Source organism: Natator depressus, chromosome 24 (genome assembly GCF_965152275.1).
Source record: "Natator depressus isolate rNatDep1 chromosome 24, rNatDep2.hap1, whole genome shotgun sequence".
NCBI lineage: Eukaryota > Metazoa > Chordata > Testudines > Cheloniidae > Natator > Natator depressus.
In genome coordinates, this window is record NC_134257.1 from 13,018,406 (window position 1) to 13,039,414 (window position 21,009).

Genomic DNA, 21,009 nt, shown 5'->3' on the forward strand with positions numbered 1-21,009 from the left:
GAACACTTCAATCTCTCTGGTCACGCAATCACAGACATGAGGGTCGCTATCTTAAAGCAAAAAAACTTCAAATCCAGACTCCAGCGAGAAACTGCTGAATTGGAATTCATTTGCAAATTGGATACTATTAATTTGGGCTTGAATAGAGACTGGGAGTGGCTAAGTCATTATGCAAGGTAGCCTATCTCCCCTTTTTTTTTCCTACAAAACCCCCCCCAAGACGTTCTGGTTAAACTTGGATTATTGCTGTGCACATTGTAAGATGAGCTATTGCCAGCAGGAGAGTGAGTTTGTGTGTGTGGTTTTTGGAGGGGGGTGTGTGTGGGGAGGGGGGAGGGTGAGAAAACCTGGATTAGTGCTGGAAATGACCCACCTTGATTATCATGCGCATTATAAAGAGAGGTTTCAAAGAGGGATGGGCTATTACCAGCAGGAGAGTGAGTTTGTATGTGTGTCTGTGGGGGGGGGGAAGGGTGAGAAAACCTGGATTTGTGCTGGAAATGGCCCTCCTTGATGATCACTTTAGATAAGCTGTTACCAGCAGGAGAGTGGGGTGGGAGGAAGTTTTGTTTCATGGTCTCTGTGTGTATATAATGTCTTCTGCAGTTTCCACGATATGCTATGCATCCGATGAAGTGAGCTGTAGCTCACGAAAGCTCATGCTCAAATAAACTGGTTAGTCTCTAAGGTGCCACAAGTACTCCTTTTCTTTTTTCAGTTCAACTTCAGTAGCCTCCGGGAGATCGAGCCCAATTCTGGGAGACTCCCAGCCAAACTGGGAGGGTTGGTGACCCTAAGCCAGCCCCCTGGTCTAGCTGCTGCCCCCTGTGGTCTCTGTCCCTGGCAGGGGCCTGGTGGGGTCTGTGAGGGCACGGTCATGACAGGGGGCATCCAGGTGCCCCAGCCTCGTTGCCCTGGCCACCATCCCTTAATGCCAGCCTCCTGGTCTGGCAGCTGCTCTGGGAGTACCTGGAGCGGAGGGGCTAGGAGCCAGGACTCCTGAGTTCTCTTCCTGGCTCTAGTGGGTTAGATCAGGGGTCAGACTCGGCTAGTGGCCAGGGTCTACTGGTTTGAGGGAAGCAGTATGGAGGGTGTCATGGGCGTGGAGGGGCTACTTGGTTGGTGGTGGTCAGGGGATCCCTGTGAGATGGCGGGGGTGGTGGGAAGCAGCTGCCTGTGCTTGGTACCCTGCCTCGCCCCATTGCTCTGTCTCCTGCTCTCACAGTTAAACCTGCCCCAGATGCTGGGGTTCCTAGCCCCATGGCTCCTCCTGACTGGCCCTCCTGCTCTACAGTGGCTGGTTAACCCTTTCCGAGCTGGGCTACTCTCTGGAGCTGGAGGAGCCTGGGTCGGCCACCTTCCAGGGGCTGGCAGACTTTGTGGGAAAGCCTGTGAGCAGCACCCCCTGCTCCCTCTGCCCTCACCCAGCCTCCTCTGCCAGGGAGAGGCTGTAAGATCCCTGCCACTAAGGGGTGCCACCAACCCACATGTCCTACTGTGCACCAGAAAGAGCAGGGCCAGAGAATTAGAGCAGGCGGGCTGGGAGCCAGCACTCCTGGGTTCTATCTCCAGCGCTGAGGCTGGAATCTAACCCACTTTCCTTTCTGTCTTGTTCCCAGTTGAATGATCCCTACAGCAGGGTCTTTGGTCTAACTTCTTCAGGGCTTCTGCTGTCACAGCCTTCAGGTGAGTTCCCCAGCTGCCCTACCCCAGAGGTGGGTGCATCTCAGGGATTCATCGACCCATCTCTCTCTCTCTCTCTCTCCGCAGCAATGGCAGCATCCTCTGCTACATCTGGCTGCGATTCAAGGTGCCAGCGCCTGCTGCCAACCTCCTGGCCCCAGCCACGGGGGCCCTGCTGGACGTCGCTCAGGACCATGCCAGCCTGCTGCAGACCCTGCACATTGATCGCAGGTGTCCAGCTCTCTGGTGGGTGAGATGCCTGGGTGGGGCTGGCATGGGGGGGGGGAAATTGCCCAGATTCTGCCTGCTGGAGCTAGGGCATCGGGGGTGCTGTGGGGGGTTAATCACTGCACCAGGAAGGGGTTCAGTGGGGTGGAGGGGCTGGGAGCAGTGTTGGGGGAGTCCCAAAAAGGGGGGACATAGGGGAGAGGGGTGCCTAAAATGCACCAGGAGGGGCATTGAGAAAGGGGGGGTGAGATTGTGAGGTGGAGGGCCACTCTGGGATGGGGGGGCTCTATGGGGCTGGGGCTCTGGTTTTCCCAGCCTGTGCATGGGGGGGGGCTGCACCAGGGATGGGGGGTTCTCCCAGCTGGACTTGCCCCCTTTCCTCTCCTCAGCTGCTGACCCCGGCACCGTGAAACCACTGGGTGACTGTGAATGCTCCGTCCCCAGCAGGAACCCCCGAAACACAGGGACATGGGGGTATTTCTACCCCAGTGTCCTGGGGCCCCTTCCTCAGGGCTGAACAGTGAGGGTAGGGGCAGAGACTTCTGGGGGGTCTGAAACTGCAGGACCCCTAGCAGAAGGGAACCCCTTAGATACAGCTGTGCAGTGATCCCCCAATGGCTCCTTCTGATTGGGGCAATCCCCCCAAAAGCTGGCTGCATTTGTGGGGGTATATGACACCCTGAACCCCAGCCTCCGGAACTTCCTTGTCCAATGAGGGGGGCAGGGGAGGCTTGGGGGACACCGCTGGGGTATGGGGGAGGCATTGCGGGGAGACTCAGTGAGGGGCACCTTGGGGGGTGCACCGCAGGGTGGGGCTCATTAGGGCCTCCGGTGGGGTGTGTGTGTGTGTTTTAATAAGTTATAAAAGCAAACTCTGGATGCCTGGAATTTCAAGACTTTCTCCCCAAGTCCCCTGGTGTAAACCCAGGTGTCCTGGCTGGATGCTAGAGGGTGTAAGTCTCTGCTCCCTCCCTAAAACCCCCCTTTGGGTCTCCTTCACTTCCTGTCCCGAGCTTCTGCAGCTCTAACCCATCTGCACCGCCCCAGAGGTGGCTGCATCTCAGAGCCCGGCGAGCCGTCCCCACAGCTTGTTGCTCAGTAGCTCATGGCAGTCCCTGGTGGGGACTGATCTAAGATCCCCTCTGTCTCCCCAGGCACTGTGGGCAGCAGCCAGTCCCCTGGCCATCATCCCCTTTGGGAACATAGCCCTTGTGGCTTTTGTCTCGGACCAGAGCTACTGGTCCCCTGGCTTCCAGGCTGAGTTCTGGCAGGAGCTCAAAGCCCCATGTGAGGAGTACTGGCTTCTAATGGGTTGGTGGGGTAGGGCCAAGTTGTCTTGTTAGGGGGTGCCCCTCTGCTGAGGCTTGGAGTCAGGACACCTGGGGTCTATCTCCAGCTCTGGGAAGGGAGGGGAGTCCCGTGAGTTACAGTGTGTGTGGGGAGGGGAGCTGGGAGCCAGGAATCCTGGCTTCTGTCCCTGGCTATGGGAGGGGAGTGGGGGGGGGGTGTGGTGGGGTGGGACTCGGGACTGCTGGGTTAGAGCCCCAAGTCTATAAGGCAATGGTGCCCATTATCTGCCAGGCCTTGCTCAGTGTCCTGGGAAGAGCACAGAACCACATTGACCTGTGGAACTCCCTGCTACAGGGTGTGTGGGCCCTCTGTGCAGGACCCACATTACAGTGGCTGGAGCCTGTGTCACGACTCCCTTGCTTGGGGGTGGAGAAACTGCCCCCATCTGTGTGTCCCTCCCTCTCTCGGGGCTGCATGGTCTCCGCACACACCCACCTTCCCGGACCAGGTCTGGCTTGGTCTGTGTTGCTAGGACCAGTGTCCCTGGCCTGAGTGGGGGTTGGGCTGCCACATCCCCAGAAGCGGGACTTCTCCCCTCTGTAGGTCTGGCGGGGGCGGGGTCTGTCCCTGCTCCCTGGCTGTCGGGAGGGGGGTTCTGCGCGTCTGTCGCGGGGGGGTGTCCGGGCTGGGGGCGGGGCTGGCCGGGGGCGGGGCCGGGGGGGCTGCAGCAGCCGGGAGCCGCCGCAGCTGGCGGGCCAGGCTCCTCCTGTCACAGCCCAGCGTAGAGGGAGCCGCAGCGCCGGGGCTGGTACATCCGCGGCGAGCTTGGGGAGAGCGCCGAGCCGAGCCGAGCCGAGCGGGGGGCCCGGCTGAGAGCGGGGAGCTCAGGTTCGCCTGCCCGGCTCCAAGCCCGGCGAGGCGAGCTGGCGGCCGGCACGCGCGGGGCAGGGAGCTCGCCGGGAGCCGCGGCCATGGCTCTGCCCGTGGGGCTCTGGGCAGCCTGGATCCAGCTGGTGCTGAGCGCTGGAGCCGCCAGCCAGGTGAGGGGGCTGGGGGCCTCCAGGGTTATGGGGGTGGGGGGTGCCTGGTTGGGGGTGGCGAGGGGGGCACAGGCAGCGCCCTATGGAGGGTTTGCTGGAGGGGGCGTTGTTCCTGTGCAGCCATGGGAGGCTTGGAGGCGGGCGGGGGTCAGATGGAGGCGGGGGGGGAAGCGAAGAGGGGTGTAAATCACCCACTTCCTTCACCTGGGGCAGGCCACGACATAGGCTGAGCCGCCCGCCCCTGTGTGTGGTGGGGGGAGGGTTCTTAGTGGGGGCTCTCCAGATGTGACTGTTCATGAAGGTGGTTGGGGGGCGGGAAGTGAGGCACAGAGGGACTTACCAAGGTCACCCCATGAGCAAGAGAGAGAACCCAGGAGTCCTGGCTCCCAGCCCCCTGCTCTAACCCACCAGACCCCAGTCCCCTCCCTGAGCAAGGAGGGAACACAGGAGTCCTGGCCCCCTACTCGCTGGGGCCTGGTGCCCCACGCCATGTGGTGCCCCACCAGTGCTCTGTTGTGATAGGAAGTAGCAGCAGCGGTGGACCTCCAGCTCCAGGTCTCATGTGGTCGAGGTCCCCCTCGCCACCCTCAACCAGGCATCCCCCACCCCCATCCATATTGCCCCAGCCCCATACATCCGTCCTGCCCCTCAAGCCCCGCATCGCCCCCTTTCCTCAGGTGTTCCCCATTGCTCCATTCTGGGACCCAGTGCTCCGGCCTCGCAGCCCCACAGCATAGGCGGGTCTGGCCTGAAGCTACCCTTTTGTCCCCCATGAGAGTTTCCTGGGGGGGGGGGTTGCTGTGCCCCATGCCAATGGGGCAGCCTGGTGGCTCGGGGAGGGGAGCCTACCTCCTTGGATAGCACGATCACTGCTGAGCTGTGAGCCCCCCTTCTGGACTTTTGGGGCTCCAGTCCTGCAGAGGGGAGCCCCTGAACACCAGCTGCTGCTGAGTTCCCCCTGGGAGCTGCCAGTCTCTGGTGATGCCCCCGTCTGACCCCAGGCAGGCCTGGTTAGCACTCAAGTCCCTGGTGCCACCAGCTGGCACTGCACAGGGGCAGCGCCACGATGGCCATGCTTATCCTGCTGCCACTGGGCCCCGGGGATGGTGGTAAGTGGGCCTCGTGCTCGCTGGGCTATGGAGCCATGTGGGGATCTTCCCCCCCGCCCATATCTTCCTGGGCACCCAGCTCTATCCAATGCCAACTGCTGGCTCTGGTTCAAGCTGGGTGGAATGGGAGCTCTTGGCTCTGGGCCCCTTGATACCAGAAAGCCAAACTGGAGAGAGGTGAGGAGGCCTGGGTGTGGAGCCAGGACGCCTGGGTTCTATCCCTGGGCTCTAGGAGGGGAGTGGGGTGTAGGGCATAGAGCAGGAGGGATGGGGACCAGGACTCCTGGGTTCTATCCCAGCTCTGGGAGGGGAACGGGGAGGGTGTGTGTGGGGAGGGGGTTCTTCTGTAGTGGGGGATGCTGCTCCCCATGGCTTTGCTCCCCCCATGAATTTGGGAAGATCCTTCCATCTGCCCCTTGGTCCTATGTTGTTGCTAGTTCTCCCCCCCCCCCCCCCCCCCAACCAGGACACGGGCTCCAGCTTGCCATCTGGTGCCTTAATGTACTGATGGATGTAGCATGGATAATTCATGGGCTGCAGGGAGACAAGGGGCGGGGATGGAGGGGGGTGGGGGAGGGACAGAAAGTAGGGGGAAGGGTGGATGGGGTGGGAAGGGGATGGGTGGGGAGCACAGCTTGTAATTTTCACCCTGGCAACCTCCATTCCTTCTGTTGTCCCCCTCCCCCACTGGTCCCCCTCCTGCTGCAGCCCTCCATCCCATTAGCTGCCCCACGTAGCATCTACCCCCCTGTTCCTGCCCCCCACCCCAAAGGTACTGGACTGGTGGGAGGTCAGAGTCAGCCCAGGCTAAATCGCAGCAGCTGCTGAAAAGCCAACAGTGAGCGGCTTAGCCAGGGAGAGCCGGGGTAATCCGGGCTGAACCGGGGCCAGGCCCCTCTGGCATTCCCCCACCAGTGCCAGCCCTGCCCCTCCCACACTGCACAGACGCAGCCCCCTGCCCAGCCAGTGCCCCTCCCCCACAGAGACACTGCCCCTGCCCCCGTCCCCCACGGTTGCTGCCCAGTCAGTGCCCCTCCACAGCTCCCTACCCCACAACCTCAGTGTCCCTCCCCCACAGAGACACAGCCCCCTGCCCAGCCAGTGCCCCTCCCCAAGACACAGCCACATGCCCCCCCATCTCAGTGCTCCTCCCCCATTGCATCGACACAGACCCCTGCCCTGCCTCCACAGACACACAGCTCCCTGCCCCCCACTTCCCTCGCCCATTTAAGGGCTCCCCATCTTCCATGCACACCACAGAGAGATGAGGGTCACCCTACTGGGGATGGGAAGGGAAACACTCTGCACCCCTCCCCCACTGAAACCTGATACTCCTCCCAGTGGGTACCCAAGTAGGGGCTGAGAAAGGAAGAGCCCTCCTGACATATGGGGGGATCTGTGTAGGCCCCCCAAAATCCTGGGGTCTCTGACCTTCACTGGGGCATCTGAACTTGGGGCAAGGGTGAGGCCCTTGGGATTATGGCTCAGTGCCACAAAACAGGGCAGAGAATCCTGACCCGCAGCCACTGCTAGCCCAGCCCTGCCCTCTACCACTCTGCCAGTGCCCCTCACTCCCAACCCACAGGCCCCGCTAGCCCAGCCCTGCTGGTGTCCCTCACTCCCGACCCGCAGCCCCTTGGCTGCCCTGGCAGGGTGAGAATGAGCCTTTGTTGTTGTTGTTTTGGTTGGGCCGGGTGAGGCTGTGAAAGGCAGTTTGTTAAAGGGCCAAGGCTGGCACTGTGCCTGGTGGGGGCAGGGATGGCACCTGGTTTCTCAGCCCCAGGGCTCCGTGGGGGAGGGGGGATGACCTGCATGCCCTGCTAGGAACCTTCCTCCCTGGGGAAGGTGGGGGGTATTGGGGCAAATGGGGGGTTGGGATCCCATTTCTTCAGCACTGATGAGGAGTAATGGTGGGGGATGGGGGAATGAGTGAGACGGGGAGGGGCTGGGATGGGAGGAGGGAGGGCTGGGATGCAGGAGGGTGATCCTGGGGGGCAGGAGGTGGGGAGAGGGGCTTGGATGGGGGAGAAGGAAGGGTGAGTGGAGGGGGGCTGGGATGGGGGAGGGTGATCCTGGAGGGGGTTACTGGGGGGGAGGGAGAGGACGATGTGGGGAGGGTTATTTAAAATTCCTTCTGGGAGACTGTCTCCATGGCGACCAGGAAGATCGGGCAACTCCATGGGGAGCAATTACCACAGCAACAACATCCCGGTTGTTGCTTGGGAGAGAGAGAGATGGATGGGGGGGGGAACAAATGTGTCATTTAGCCACCCCCAGCGGTCCCCCAGCTCTGACAGTGCCCCCCAACCCAATCCACAGCCCTCCAGCTGCTGACCTAGAGGGAAAAGGCCCCATGTCCCATTCCCTGCCCCCGTAAGCCTGCCAATCCATGCGCTGTGCAGATCGCAGCCAGCGCCCCCTCGAGGGGAAAGGCCCCGTGTCCTGCCCCTGTCCTCAGGGGGAGATGTGCAGGGACAGCTGGGCCAGTGCAGTCAGGTTTGTCCTGCCTGCGTCTCCAGGCCCTGGGTTCAGCCTCTGCTCAGTGCACACCGAAGGGGAAGAGGGGCGGGATCAGCTGGGGGCCCAATCCGGCATCAGGATCAGGGCTCCCCCACCTAGCCGCTGGGAGCTGGCATCTCCTGCTCTCATCCCAGCAAGATGGGCAGGGATGGCATGTTCGACGGGTGCAGTGGGGTTGAGTGGGGCAGGGGCAGGGCAGGCTGGGGAGTAACCCTTCCTCCCATGGCAGGCACTGGGTGTGGCGAGGGTGGAGCAGGGCAGGCACTAACCCCTCCCTCCCTGGCTGGCACTGGGCGTGGTGGGGCAGGACCGGCCAGGTGCTAACCCCTCCACCCATGGCAGGCGTGGGCATGGTGGGGGTTGGCCAAGCACTAACCCCTCACTCCATGACAGGTGCTGGGTGTGGCAGGGGCATGGCTGGATGGGCACTAACCCCTGTGGCAGGTGGGGGCGGGGCCAGCCAGGTTCTAACCCCTCCCCCCATGGCAGGGGCTGGGCATGGCGGGGGTGGGGCTGGATGGTTACTAACCCCTCCCTCCATGGCAGGCGCTGGGCATGGTGGGGACATCTGTGTCCGAGCCCCAGGTGGCCGTGTTCTGTGGGAAGCTGACCATGCATCGAAACCTGCAGACAGGCAGGTGGGACCCCGATGCTGCTGGTGCCCGCAGCTGCTTCCGCAGCCGCCAGGAGATTCTCGCCTACTGCCAGGAGGTACCCGCCCCATGGGCCCCTGCCCCACGGTTCCCCCACATCCCATGGGCTCTCTCTGCACCCTGCCAGGAGATATTCGCCTACTCCTAGGAGGTACCTGCCCCACGGCTCCCCCACACCCCATTGTTTTCCACCTACACCCTCCGCACTTGCACCCTGCCTGGAGATCCTCGCCTACTGCCAGAAGGTACCCACCCCCTCTCTCCCACACTCCTTGACACACCCCCACCAGGTCCTTTTCCATAGTCTGTTTCCTCCCCCCCCACTGATGGGGTCTCCCCATGCTGTGCTCTTCACACAACAGTGCAAAGGGCTGAAGATATTTGGGGGTGGGGAGCTGCTCCATCCCTGGGGGAGACCCAGGGTGAGGAAAAAGGGATCGAGACCCCTATTGAATCCCTGCTGCCCCATTGTTCCTCCGCACAGCCCCTGCTGTCTGCCCCCATCTTTGGGGGGGAGGGCAGGATTTTATGCCTCTATTGACCCCACCGGTGATAACTGCCATACCCCCGTCTGCCCCACAGGTGTACCCTGAGCTGCAGATCACCAATGCGGTGGAAGGCACCCAGCCAGTCACCATTGACAACTGGTGCAAGAAAGGACGTCCCCAGTGCAAGGGGCATCGGCACATTGTGGTCCCCTACAGGTGCCTGGGTGAGTGGGGTAGGGCGCAGGATGCCTGGGTTCCATCCCTGACTCTGGGAGGGGACTTAGGTCTAGTGGGTAGTGTGTGTGGGGATGGGGGGTGAGAGCCAGGACTTCTGGGTTCTCTCCCCAGCTCTGGGAGGGGAGGAAGGTCTGGGGGTGCAAGCAGGGTGTGGGGGGGCCATGCTGACCACGTGTGTGTGTCATTCCCCACCCCCGCAGTGGGTGAGTTTGTCAGTGAAGCTCTTCTTGTGCCTGACACCTGCAAGTTCCTGCACCAGGAGAAGATGGACTCATGTGAGAGCTACATCTACTGGCATGGCGTGGCCAAGGAGGTGAGTGTGGGCAGGGGTGCCAGAGGATCCCCATGTTGCCCCCGGGCCACCAGTGCACCCCTCCCCTTGGGAAGACTGCCCCTTGCAGGCACCAGCATGTACCACTGCCTTCTGGGAGAGTTGGAGGTGGGGTTCTCGGGAGATACCACTCTCATGGGGGTAGGCAGGGGTTCAGGACAGACAATCGGGGGAGGGGCTTGGGAGATACCACTGCCGTCTGGGGAAGGGGTTCTTGGGAGATACTATTCCCATCTGGGAGGGAATTCTTGGGAGATACCATTGTCATTTGGGAGCAAGGAGTTTGTGGGAGATATCGGGGTAGGGGCAGTTTTTGGAAGATTCCACTGCTATTAAGGGGGATATCATTGCCATCTGGGAAAGGTCTAGCGCAGGGGTTCTCAAACTGGGAGTTGGGACCCCTCAGGGGGTCGCAAGGCTTATTACATGAGGGGTTGTGAGCTGTCAGCCTCCACTCCAAACCTCGCTTTGCGTTCAGCATTTGTAATGGTGTTAAATATATAAAAAGGTGTTTTTAATGTATATGCGGGGTCGCATTCAGGGGCTTGCTGTGTGAAAGGGGTCACCAGTACAAAGGTTTGGGAACCACTGGTCGAGTGGGATACCATGGCCATCAGGAAGGGTTGGTGGGGGAGGGTAAGTCTGGGGACATACCATTGCTGTCGGGGAGTGGGCAGTTTTCAGGACATACCATTGCCGGGGGGAGTTCTTGGGGAAAATGTTGTTGCTATTTGGGGGTGTTAGGAGATACCACTGCCGTTGCGAGGGGGGAGCTCTCAGGAGATACCATTGCTATTGGGAGATTCCACTGCCCTGGAGGTAGGCAGGGGGGTGCTTGTGGATATACCAATCCTGGATTGTGTAGGGGTGTCTGATGCTGCTCTTTCTCCCTCCTCCCCCCCCTTCCAGGCCTGCAGCAGTGAGGGGCTGGAGCTGCACAGCTATGGGATGCTGCTGCCCTGTGGGGCTGACCGCTTCCGGGGCGTGGAGTACGTGTGCTGTCCCTCACGCCCCCTCCCTCTCCGGCTGGAGGAGCCCACTCCAGTCCCCCGCAACATGGCCCATCTGAAGGAAGAGCCCAAGCGCAGGTGAGGGACATATAGGGCACTGCTATGGGGGAGCTTGCACCCTGTCTCCTTTGCTCGGGACACTGCTGGGAGGGAAGATCACAGAATTCCCATCCCCTGCAGCTCAGGGCACCGCTGTGAGGGAAGCTCACAGCCCATCCCTGATTCTTGCCCCTCAACCCTGCTGTAGTGAGAGGCTCCCAACGGGCCGCGCCCCCACAGAAGAGGAGACGCTGGAGGCAGAGGGGGATGGGGAGGAGGATGTTGAGGAGGAGGAAGAGAACCAAGGCCCCAGGGACAGCGCAGCTGACACCGACCCTTTCCCCGCCACCTGGGATGACTATTTTGTGGAGCCCGGTTACTACGATGACAGCGTCACCCCGACCACCATCACCACCACCACGCGGAGCACCGAGGAGGAGGGCAAAGGTGAGACACAGTCCCCGGGCAGGGTGCAGCTGCATTGGGTGTGGGGGGGCAGGTCATCCACAGTTCTCCAGGGCAGATGACTGCAGCGGCAGAGCTGGAAGTGTCCTACAATCCCCTGGGGGCAGGGCATTGCTGGGAGGGGGAAGAGCTGGCAGTGTCCCAGGATCCCCTGGGGCAGGCGTTGCTGGGGAGGGGGAGCTCGCGATTTCCCAGAATCCCCTAGGGTGGGGTACTTCTGGTAGTTTCCCAGAATCCCCTGGGGCAGGCGCTGCTGTGGGGGGAACTGGCAGTTTCCCAGAATCCCCTGGGGCAGGCACTGCTGTGCTGACCCTTTCAGGAGGGGCAGGAGTTCCCAGGCGAAGGGGCATGGCACAGTCTGGCGTGGAGCTGATGCACCTGTGAATGGGGGGGTGGGAGATGGGATGCTCAGCTGCCTGGGCTGTTTTCATCTCCTCCCCACATCACAATGCGACTCCTGTTCTGCGTGGTGCAGTGCCCAGCTGTGCCAGGCTCAGAGGCAGGCGCCAGAGACCCTCCACCCTGCCCGGGCTCAGAAGAAACTGCAGCCCAATGCCCAAGTGCAGTGCTAGGGGGGCGCTCAGCTGTAGGGGCAGGGGCTCGGCAGAAGGCGCTGTGCTGCGTGGAGCGGGGCAGGAGCTTGGCGGGGGGCGCTGTGCTGCAGGGTGGAGGGTGCCGTGCTGTGGGGAGTGAGGCGGGGGGCGCCATACTGTGGGGGCAGCAGGGCTCGGCAGGGGGCGCTGAGCTGTGGGGCATGGTCTGATGGGGGCTCATTAGGAGGCACCATGCTGACAGCCCCTCTCCCCACAGCCACTCCTACCCCACGCCCCACAGATGGCGTGGATATCTATTTCGAGATGCCAGGCGACGGGAGTGAACATGCCAACTTCCTGCGAGCCAAGATGGACCTAGAGGAGCGCAGGATGAAACAAATTAATGAGGTGCTTGGGGGGGAGGGACTCGGGCCCCCCCACACCCACCACCCTGCCCCCCCTTGGTCTTCCCCGACACAGTAGCCCACACATGGGCTCCGCCCCCATGTCCTCTGTGGCCAGTTCCACGTGGCCAGGGCTGCCCCTGACTCACCTGTCAGCAGGTCCTGTCAGGTTCTGACCCCCTTGCTGCCTTGGGGCATGTTATCATGTCCGTATGTGGCCCATGTCGGTGGCCTGTGCGCCGGCGAGCATGGAGAACACGCCCCATCCCGAGCTGGACTGTGGAGTTTGCAGGCCTGGGGGCTGAAGGCTGACGACAGAGAGGGAGCTGGGCGTAGGGCCAGGCTCCCCATTCATCCCCGGTAACCCCCCAGGTGATGAAGGAGTGGGCCGAGGCGGACAACCAGGCCAAGGAGCTGCCCAAGGCTGACCGGCAGGCGCTGAATGAGGTGAGGCCCACGTCTGCAGGGAGAGCAGGGTGGGGCTGCCCCCCCCGCACCGGTTCCTGACCCCGCCCCCTCTATGGCTGCTCACTCCTGACACCCAGGGCTGCCCCACAGCCACCCTGCAGTGGCACTCAAGTCTGCCTGAGGGGTTGGGGGACCCACTCACTCGCCCCTGCCCCACTGTGGCCCCTCACTCTTCCCCTATGGGTTCCTGGCCCTGCCTCCTCTGACCTCCCTGGCCTCACCCATTTGAGTTCTTGACCATGGCCCCGCTGCCCCCCATGGAGGGTTCCCTGCCCCACCTCCAGTAACCTTCCCCCTGGATTCTCAGCCCAGCCCCCTTGAGGGCTCCTGGCCCAGCCCCTGCTGACCCCTGGCCTCTCCCCAAGCAGCATTTCCAGTCCATCCTGCAGACGCTGGAGGAGCAGGTGGCGGGCGAGAGGCAGCGGCTGGTGGAGACACACCTGGCCCGGGTGGTGGCCCTGCTGAACGACAATCGGCGCGTGGCACTGGAGAGCTACCTGAGCGCTGTGCAGAGCGACAGCCCACAGGTGGACCAGGCAGCCTTGATCCGGGGGCACTGGATCCGGGGGGGGGGTCAGCCCAGAATGGGTTCTAGAGCAGGGGTGCTAATTGGTTGGCTCAGATGCCACTTGTGCCCTGGGATTGGCTGCCCCAGCTGGGGCAAGTGCTGCATAGGTTGGTGGGATAAGCCAGACTAGAACAGGTTCCAGAAGGGGTTCTAGAGTAGGAGTACTGATTTGCCAGCTCTGACTCCTCCTCTCTCCTGTATTTCGCTGCCCTAGTTAGAGCAAGTGCTGCATGGATTGGTGGGAGTGGGTCAGTCTCGAACTGGTTCTCAAACAGGTTCTAGAGTTGGGATTTCTATTGGTCAGCTCTGACTCCGCCTCTCCCCTGCGATTGGCTGCCCAGCCAGAGCAAGTGCTGAGTGTATTGGCAGGGGTGCACCGATCTAGAATGTGTTCTAGAGTAGGGGTGCTGATTAGCCAGCTCTGACTCCGCCTCTCCCCTGCGATTGGCTGCCCAGCCAGAGCGGGTGCTGCAGGCGCTGAGGCGGTACGTGCGGGCGGAGCAGAAGGACCAGCGGCACACGCTGCGGCACTACCAGCATGTCTGCGCCGTCGACCCCGAGAAGGCCGAGCAGATGAAGTTCCAGGTGGGGACCCCCTGTGCCCTCAGCCATCCCCCACCCCCGGCGGGCAGGGGAGGGGAGTGCCTGTCCTAATAGCCCCCATCTGTCTGTCGTCCCCCCATCGTTCCCAGGTGTACACCCACCTGCACGTCGTCGAGGAGCGCATGAACCAGAGCCTGGCCCTGCTCTACAAGAACCCTCGGCTCTCCACGGGACTGCGGGACCAGATACGTAAGTATCCCGGTGGCCCTTCACCCTTCTCTCCGTGGGGCTGCGGGACCAGATACATACATACCCTGATGGCCCTGGGCCGCTGACATCCCTCCCCCCGACAACCCCCCTGGCTCTCCGTGGGGCTGCGGGACCAGATACATACATACCCTGATGGCCCTGGGCCGCTGATATCCCTCCCCCCGACAGCCCCCCTGGCTCTCCGTGGGGCTGCGGGACCAGATACATACATACCCCAATGGCCCCCTGGGCCCCTGACATCCCTCCCCCTGACAGCCCCCCGGCTCTCTGTGGGGCTGAGGGACCAGATACATACATACCCCAATGGCCCCCTGGGCCCCTGACATCCCTCCCCCCTGACAGCCCCCCGGCTCTCTGTGGGGCTGAGGGACCAGACACCTACGTACCCCAATGACCCCCTTACGCCCCTGATATGACCTCCCACGATAGCGCCCCTCAGGTCTCCATGGGGCTGCGGGACTAAACATGAACATACCCCGACGGCCCCATCCCCCTGCCGGCCCCTCTGGCTCTCCATGGGGCTGCGGGACAAGATACATACAAACCCTGATGGCCTGGCCCCCCGACATCTTTTCTCCTGATGGCCACCCCACAACGTCCCCAGCATCCCAAAGGCCTCTGCCCCTGATGGTCACCTGACACCCCTCCCCACAATGTCCCAGTCCCCAGTGGCCAGTGTCCCCTGTGGCCAAGCCCCACTGATGCCCCCTTCCCCTTACATTGCCTTCCCCCAGCAACCCCCCTCAACATCCCCTTCACCCACTCCTGGCTCTTGGAGGGGCTGTGGGACCTGTGTGTACCTTCCTGCCAACTCTGCCCCCAATACTCCCCCCACTTTCTCCCCATGACACTCACCCCACCGGCTACTTGCACGTGCTGCCCTTGCCCGGCTCTCGGAGGGGGTGTGGGCATACGTACATGCCAGCTCCCACACCTAGGGGCGGCGAGTTGTATGGTCCCGTGGTGCCCGTGTTCCACCAATATGTGAGCATGGGGGCCCCGCTCCACCAAAGTTCGGGGCCGGGTCTTTCCCCTGGCCCCGCCTGCCACCCCCAGGCAATTTAAAAGTACCTGGGGCCCCTGCTGCCACCACTGGCAGCACAATGGGACTAAGCCCATTCCACTTCCGGAAGTGGCCAGAACGTCCCTGCGGGGGGTAAGGGTGTCTCTACGTGCTGCCCCTACCCCGCGCGCCAACTCTGCCAACAGTGGCCAATGGGAGCTGCGGGGGCAGTGGTGCGTGGAGACCCATTCGTCCCCCCGCCTAGGAGCTGCTGCCAGAGGGGGTGCAGTCGCTTTTGGGAGCAGCCCAAAGTAAGGGCTGCACCCCTCACCCTCTTCTGCACATCTGCCCTAGTCCAGACCCCTCACCCAGACTCCCTCCGAGCCCACTCTCCCCCCCCCCCCCCCGCACCCTGCCCCCAAACTCCCTCCCAGAGCCTGACCTCTCCCGCACCCAAACTCCCTCACAGAGCCTTAGGCAGGTGTGTGGGTGTGGTGGGGGGACGGGACTTGGACCCATTCTGGGCACCACCAAAAATTATACAAACCCGCCGCCCCTGCCCACACCCACCTGGGATGCCTCCTGCCCTGACACCCTCATGCTCAGCTCTGGGAGGGGAGTGGGGTCTAGTGCATTAGAGCAGGGAGGCTGGGAGCCAGGACTCCTGGGTTCTATCCCTGGTTCTGGGAGGGGAGTGGGGTGTGATGGGTTGGGTCACAGAGACCCCCTTGGGACTGTTACCTGATGTGATGAAACTACCTCTGAGCCCGTTTTCCCTGCCAGCTTGGGATTCCAGAACCCTGCATTGTTGAGCAAGACACTCTACTCTGCTGCAACACAGACCCAGGGTCTGAACCACGCCCCCCAAAGCTGCAGGCTCTAACCAAAAACCGCTCAGCGAGTCACCTATCTCCAGCACCCAGACCCCCAGTTCCCAATGGGATCCAAACCCCAAATAAATCTGTTTTACTCTGTATAAAGCTTATCCAGGGTAAACTCATAAATTGTCCACCCTCTATAACACTGATAGAGAGAGATGCACAGCTGTTTGCTCCCCCAGGAATTAATCACTTATTCTGGGTTAATGAATAAACAAAAGTGATTTTATTAAGTATAAAAAGTAGGATTTAAGTGGTTTCAAGTAATAATAGACAGAACAAAGTAAGCTACCAAGCAAAATAAAATAAAACACGCAAGTCTAAGCCTAGTACATTTAAGAAACTGAATACAGGTAAATCTCACCCTCAGAGCTGTTCCAATAAGCTTTTTTCACACACTAGACTCCTTTTCAGTCTGGGCCCAATCATTTCCCTGGTACAATTCTTGTTAGTTCCAGCTCAGGTGGTAACTAGGGGATTTCTCATGACTGGCAGCCCCCTTTGTTCAGTTCCACCCCCTTTTATAGCTTTGGCACAAGGCGGAAATCCTTTCTGTCTCTGGGTTTCCACTCTTCCTTCTAAATGGAAAAGCACCAGGTTTAAGATGGGTTCCAGTATCATGTGACATATTCACATGTCCTGTGAGACTTCATTACTCACTGGCTGGCACCCACAGGAAGGCTTACAAGTAAACAGAGCTGTTTACAACCAATTGTCCTAGTTAATGGGAGCCATCAAGATTCCAAGCCACCATTAATGGCCCACACTTTGCATAGTTACAATAGGACTTCAGAATAATACTCCATATTTCTAGCTTCAGATACAAGAATGATACATACATACAAATAGGATGAACACACTCAGTGGATTATAAGATTTGTAATGATATCTTACAAGAGACCTTTTATATGAAGCATATTCCAGTTACATTATATTCACACTCGTTTGCACTCTATATGTTTTATGGAAATATGCTATGTCACATGGGATCTAGTGGTTAGAGCAGGGGGGCTGGGAGCCAGGTCTCCTGGGTTCAATCCCCAGCTCTGGGAGGGGAGTGGGGTCTAGTGGTTAGTGCAGAGGCGCCAGGTTCCCAAGAGGTGGGGTGGGGGGGCTGCTTCTTGCTGGGGAAGGTCTCTCCCTGCTTTGACCCATGTCCCCCGTCTCCTCAGAGGAGCTGCTGCGGGCAGAGAGGGCAGGGACCAGCAGCCTGCTCACCACGTCCATCTCCGAGACACACACCACCGAGGAGTTCCTGCCACTGGACAGCAGTGAGGACCTGAGCCCCGAGGACCATCCTGACCACCTGGGGACAGAGGACCTCTTCCAGGGGGAAGGTGAGGGGGTGGGGCCAGAACCTGGGGGGGGGGGGGGATGGATCCTATGGGGGTGGGGTCAGAACCTGCAAGTGCGGGGCCAGAGCCTGTGGGGATGGATTTCATTGGGGCTGGGGTCAGAGCCTGTGGGGGTGGGGTCAGGTCTTGTGGGGGCAGGGCCAGAATCTGCAAGGGCAGAGCCAGAGCCTGTGGGGGTGGATCTCACAAGGGTGGGGCCAGAGCCTGTGGGGCAGGAACTGATCAGGAGTCCACAACCTGCTGGGACAGGACTAGAACCTACAGGGTTGGGAGTGTAGAGAAGGTGAAAGGTGCAGGGCCAGGGCCAGAACCTTTGGGGGTGGGGCCATGACCCAAAGCATCAGGCCAAGGGCAGGGAAGGGGCTAAAGCTGGTGGGAGCGGTGCTGTGGGGCAGGGAGGGGGATTTGAAGGGGGATACCCCCCCATGTGCCTGTGCCTACCCAGGCTGTGTGTGGGGGGACAGGGCAGCTTGTTTTCCATGGGGGGGGGGTCAGGATGGGCCCCCCAGCCCCCACTTCAACACATCTGTTGTCTCTGCTCTGTGTCTCTTTCTGTTGCTCCTCCACCCAACGGGCCGTCTCCTTCTGCCGCTCCGGCGGGGACCCCTCCTCGGCAGACTCCCAGCCAGTCGAGAAGAAAGGTGAGTGCCTGGGGGTGGCTGACTGCACCTCATCCCCTTGCAGGGGTCAACCTGCTTGACCTTTACACACCAGGACTACTTCCCCCACTGCCTACGGGACTCTTTTCTTCCCCACAGCCTCGGGGATGGTGGCGGAATATGACTACCTCACCAGCGAGAAGACCCCCTTGGGCGAGGATGAGCAGAGGGTGAGCAGGGCTGGGGACTCGGGGGCCACCCCACATTAGTGAGTAGGGGTGGGAGGGGAACAGCCACTCTGGGGTGCACAAGACCTTCCCCTGGATGGAATGAGGGCACAGCTTGACATGACCCCCCCTCAGCTGGGGATGTGGGTGCAATGCATGATGGGAGATAAGTGATGTGCATTGTGGGAGTAGCTTGATGTGACTCCCCCTGAATGGAATGAGGGCACAGTGCATTATGGGAGACATGATCTCCTCTAAGACTGTATGATGGCGGTGTGGAAGGGGAATGTGGCTAAGCACCATTTACACACAGTACTTTGCACCCTGTTGCCATGGAGGGATAGGTGCCCCCTCTCAGCTCTAATGTCTCTATCTCCCCATACCCCCCAGGTAAACATTTCCATGGGGGACATCAAGGAAGTGGTGTACAAGTCCCCGGAGATCCAGCGCGACGAGCTGGTGAGCAACTGCGACATCCGCAACGGCAGCGCTGCCTCCCCGCACCCCGCTGTGTGCACTCTGGAACTGTGTCCCCCTGCAGCGCTACCTGTCCCGACCCGGCTCTGCTGCGTGTGCCCTGCAGCACTGCCTACCCCCACCCCCCACTGTGTGTGCCCTGCAAGTATGTCCCCCCGGCAGTGTACCTTCCCCCACCCCGCTCTGCTGGGTGTGCCTTTGTGCCCCGCAACTGTGTCCCCCCACAGCGCTGCCTCCCCCCACCCCGCTCTGCTGCATGTGCCCTACATCTGTGTCCCCCTGCAGTGCTGCCTCCCCCCGCCATGTGCGCTCTGAATCTGTGTCCCTGTGCAGTATTGCCTTCCCCCCTGCTGTGTGCGCTCAGAAACTGTGTCCCTCTGTCGCGCTGCCTCCCCCCACCTGGCATGTGCCTTGAAACTATTGTCCCGCAGCGCTGCCTTCCCCCCGCTCTGCCACCTGTGCCCCACATCTGTGTCTCCCTGCAGCGCTGCCTTCCCCCCCCACCATGCGTACCGCAACTGTGTCCCCCTGCAGTGCTGACTCCCCCCCCCCCCCGCCCACTGTGTGGGACCTGCAACTGTGTCCCCCTGCACCGTGTGCATTTTGAAACTGTGTCTCCCTGTAGTGTTGCCTTCTCATGGCCCTGCCATGTGCTCTCCGCATCTCAGTCCCCCTGCAGCACGGCCTCCCCCATGTGGTTCTCCCTTAAGCCCCTCCACTCCCGCGTGCGCACACAGCTACGTACATTCTACTACGATGTCCCCCTTTGCGTTGATGCCCCCACAGCTGTGTGCACCCTTTAGCTTGCCCCCCTGCGATGGTGCCTGCTGCTCACTTGCCCCCTCCACCACCACTGGACACAATCCCCGTCTAGTAGCACCTCTTCCTATAGTTGCTGCTGAGTGCTTCCCCCCCTCTGCAGCCCCAGTCCTTCTGCTGTGCACCCCCAGCTGCTGCAACCTCGCCCTTGCCCCATCATGAACCCTAGAAAGTCTAGGGTGTCCCTGACCTGCACCCCCCCATCAGAGGGGATGGGGGGTGAGACGAACCTGAACCCTAAACTCCTCCCTCTAAAGCTGTGGGACTCCCCCCCCCCCCCCGCTAAGCCCCCCAGCCTTCCCCAGTGAGTCTACCAAGAAGGGGGAGGGGGAACATGACTCTCTCTGTCCCCCACAGGAGCCGGACACCCTGGTAACCATTAACAGGGGTGCCCTGATCGGCCTGCTGGTGGTGGCGGTGGCAGTTGCCATGGTGATCATCATCAGTCTCTTGATGGTTCGCCGGAAGCCCTATGGGACCATCAGCCACGGCATTGTCGAGGTAACGACCCTTTCAACCCCTCACAGGGACTGCTGCCCTCATAGGACACAGGGTGGGGTGGCACAGCCAGGCAGAGCCAAAGATGGAGCCCAGGTGTCCTGGCTCCCAGCCCCTGGCCTGCTCTGACCCACTAGACCCCACTTTCCCGCAGAGCTCGGGACAGACCCAGGAGTCCTGGCTTCTAGACCCCCACCTCGCTCTGACCCACTAGACCCCACTCCCCTCCCAGAGCTGGGGAGAGACCTAGGAGTTCCGGCTCCCAGCCCCACTGTGCTGCCTGCTAGCAATGAGGTTTGGGAGTAGTCACCCTAAATCTTTTTTCATTTGTGGGGAAAGGGGGTGGAGCCTCCAGCCCCGACACCGCTAACCCCTGTGTCTGTCTGTCTCCATCCCTGGGGCAGGTGGACCCCATGGTGAGTCCCGAGGAGCGGCAGCTCAGCAAGATGCAGAACCACGGCTACGAGAACCCCACCTACAAATTCTTCGAGGAGATGCACTGAGAGGCCGACTGCACCATGGGTGGGAGGGGTAGTGGGGGGGACACGGCGTGAAGCATTCACAAACCACTACCCCTCCCCCAACACTGACAGGAGAGGATTAAACCCGCTTCCCCCCCCATGCCTTCCCATCCCATCTCCCCTTTGCCCACTGCCCCCCACAATGCTACCCACCCCCCCAGTGTGTCTCCCTCCAGTGTTTTCCCAGCCCCTGACAACCCTACCCCTAGTGCTTCCCCCAGCCCCTTTCCCCCTCCCCTGTCCTGGTTTCTAAACAATCCACTCAACCCCCATGGAATCATGTCCCTACAACGAGGAGGGCTTTGGGTGGGCTGTGGGGGTCGATCCCATCAACTGGGCTGTGGGGGGTTCAGGGAAGTGTTTTTTCTAGGTGTTTCTAGTGTGTGTGTGTGTGTGTGTGTGTGTGTGTGTGTGTGTGTGTGCACACAGCACCCCAGCTACACACAGCACCCCATCAACGTTCACCCACTCGCACGGGCAACGCTGAGCCCTATGCTCACACAACGCAGACATGGCACCATAACCTACACCCAACCCTGCACACAGCAACACTTGCATCCAAATCCACGTGCTGTTAGCTCACCACCTGGCTGTTAGGTGCACCCATATTACGCCCCCCCCCCTTCACTAGCTGTACTTAGTATCAGAGGGGTAGCTGTCTTAGTGTGTATCCACAGAAACGAGGAGGCCAGTGGCACCTTAAAGACTAATACATGGATTTGGGCATAAACGTTTGTGGGTAAAAAACCACTT

At 60.9% G+C, this 21,009-nt stretch overlaps 1 protein-coding gene across 1 annotated transcript; it reads left to right on the forward strand.

Annotated features, from left to right (window-relative positions):
• Positions 1-3,975: 3,975 nt before the first annotated feature.
• APLP1 (amyloid beta precursor like protein 1) lies at positions 3,976-20,439 on the forward strand. Its single transcript, XM_074938645.1, has 17 exons — positions 3,976-4,241; positions 8,417-8,581; positions 9,106-9,235; positions 9,449-9,561; positions 10,489-10,667; positions 10,837-11,075; positions 11,904-12,034; positions 12,403-12,477; positions 12,867-13,025; positions 13,523-13,651; positions 13,759-13,858; positions 16,933-17,097; positions 17,733-17,756; positions 17,874-17,944; positions 18,332-18,400; positions 19,595-19,738; positions 20,140-20,439. Exons 1-17 carry the CDS (start codon positions 4,173-4,175, stop codon positions 20,236-20,238), a joined length of 2,061 nt encoding a protein of 686 aa, XP_074794746.1. The 5' UTR covers positions 3,976-4,172; the 3' UTR covers positions 20,239-20,439.
• Positions 20,440-21,009: the final 570 nt, after the last annotated feature.

Coding starts and splice junctions, on each gene's coding strand:
- APLP1 (XM_074938645.1), top strand. CDS start 4,173: ATGGCTCTGCCCGTGGGGCTCTGGGCAGCCTGGATCCAGCTGGTGCTG. Junction 4,242..8,416: donor GCGCTGGAGCCGCCAGCCAG/GTGAGGGGGCTG, acceptor CCTCCATGGCAG/GCGCTGGGCATGGTGGGGAC. Junction 9,236..9,448: donor GGTCCCCTACAGGTGCCTGG/GTGAGTGGGGTA, acceptor CCACCCCCGCAG/TGGGTGAGTTTGTCAGTGAA.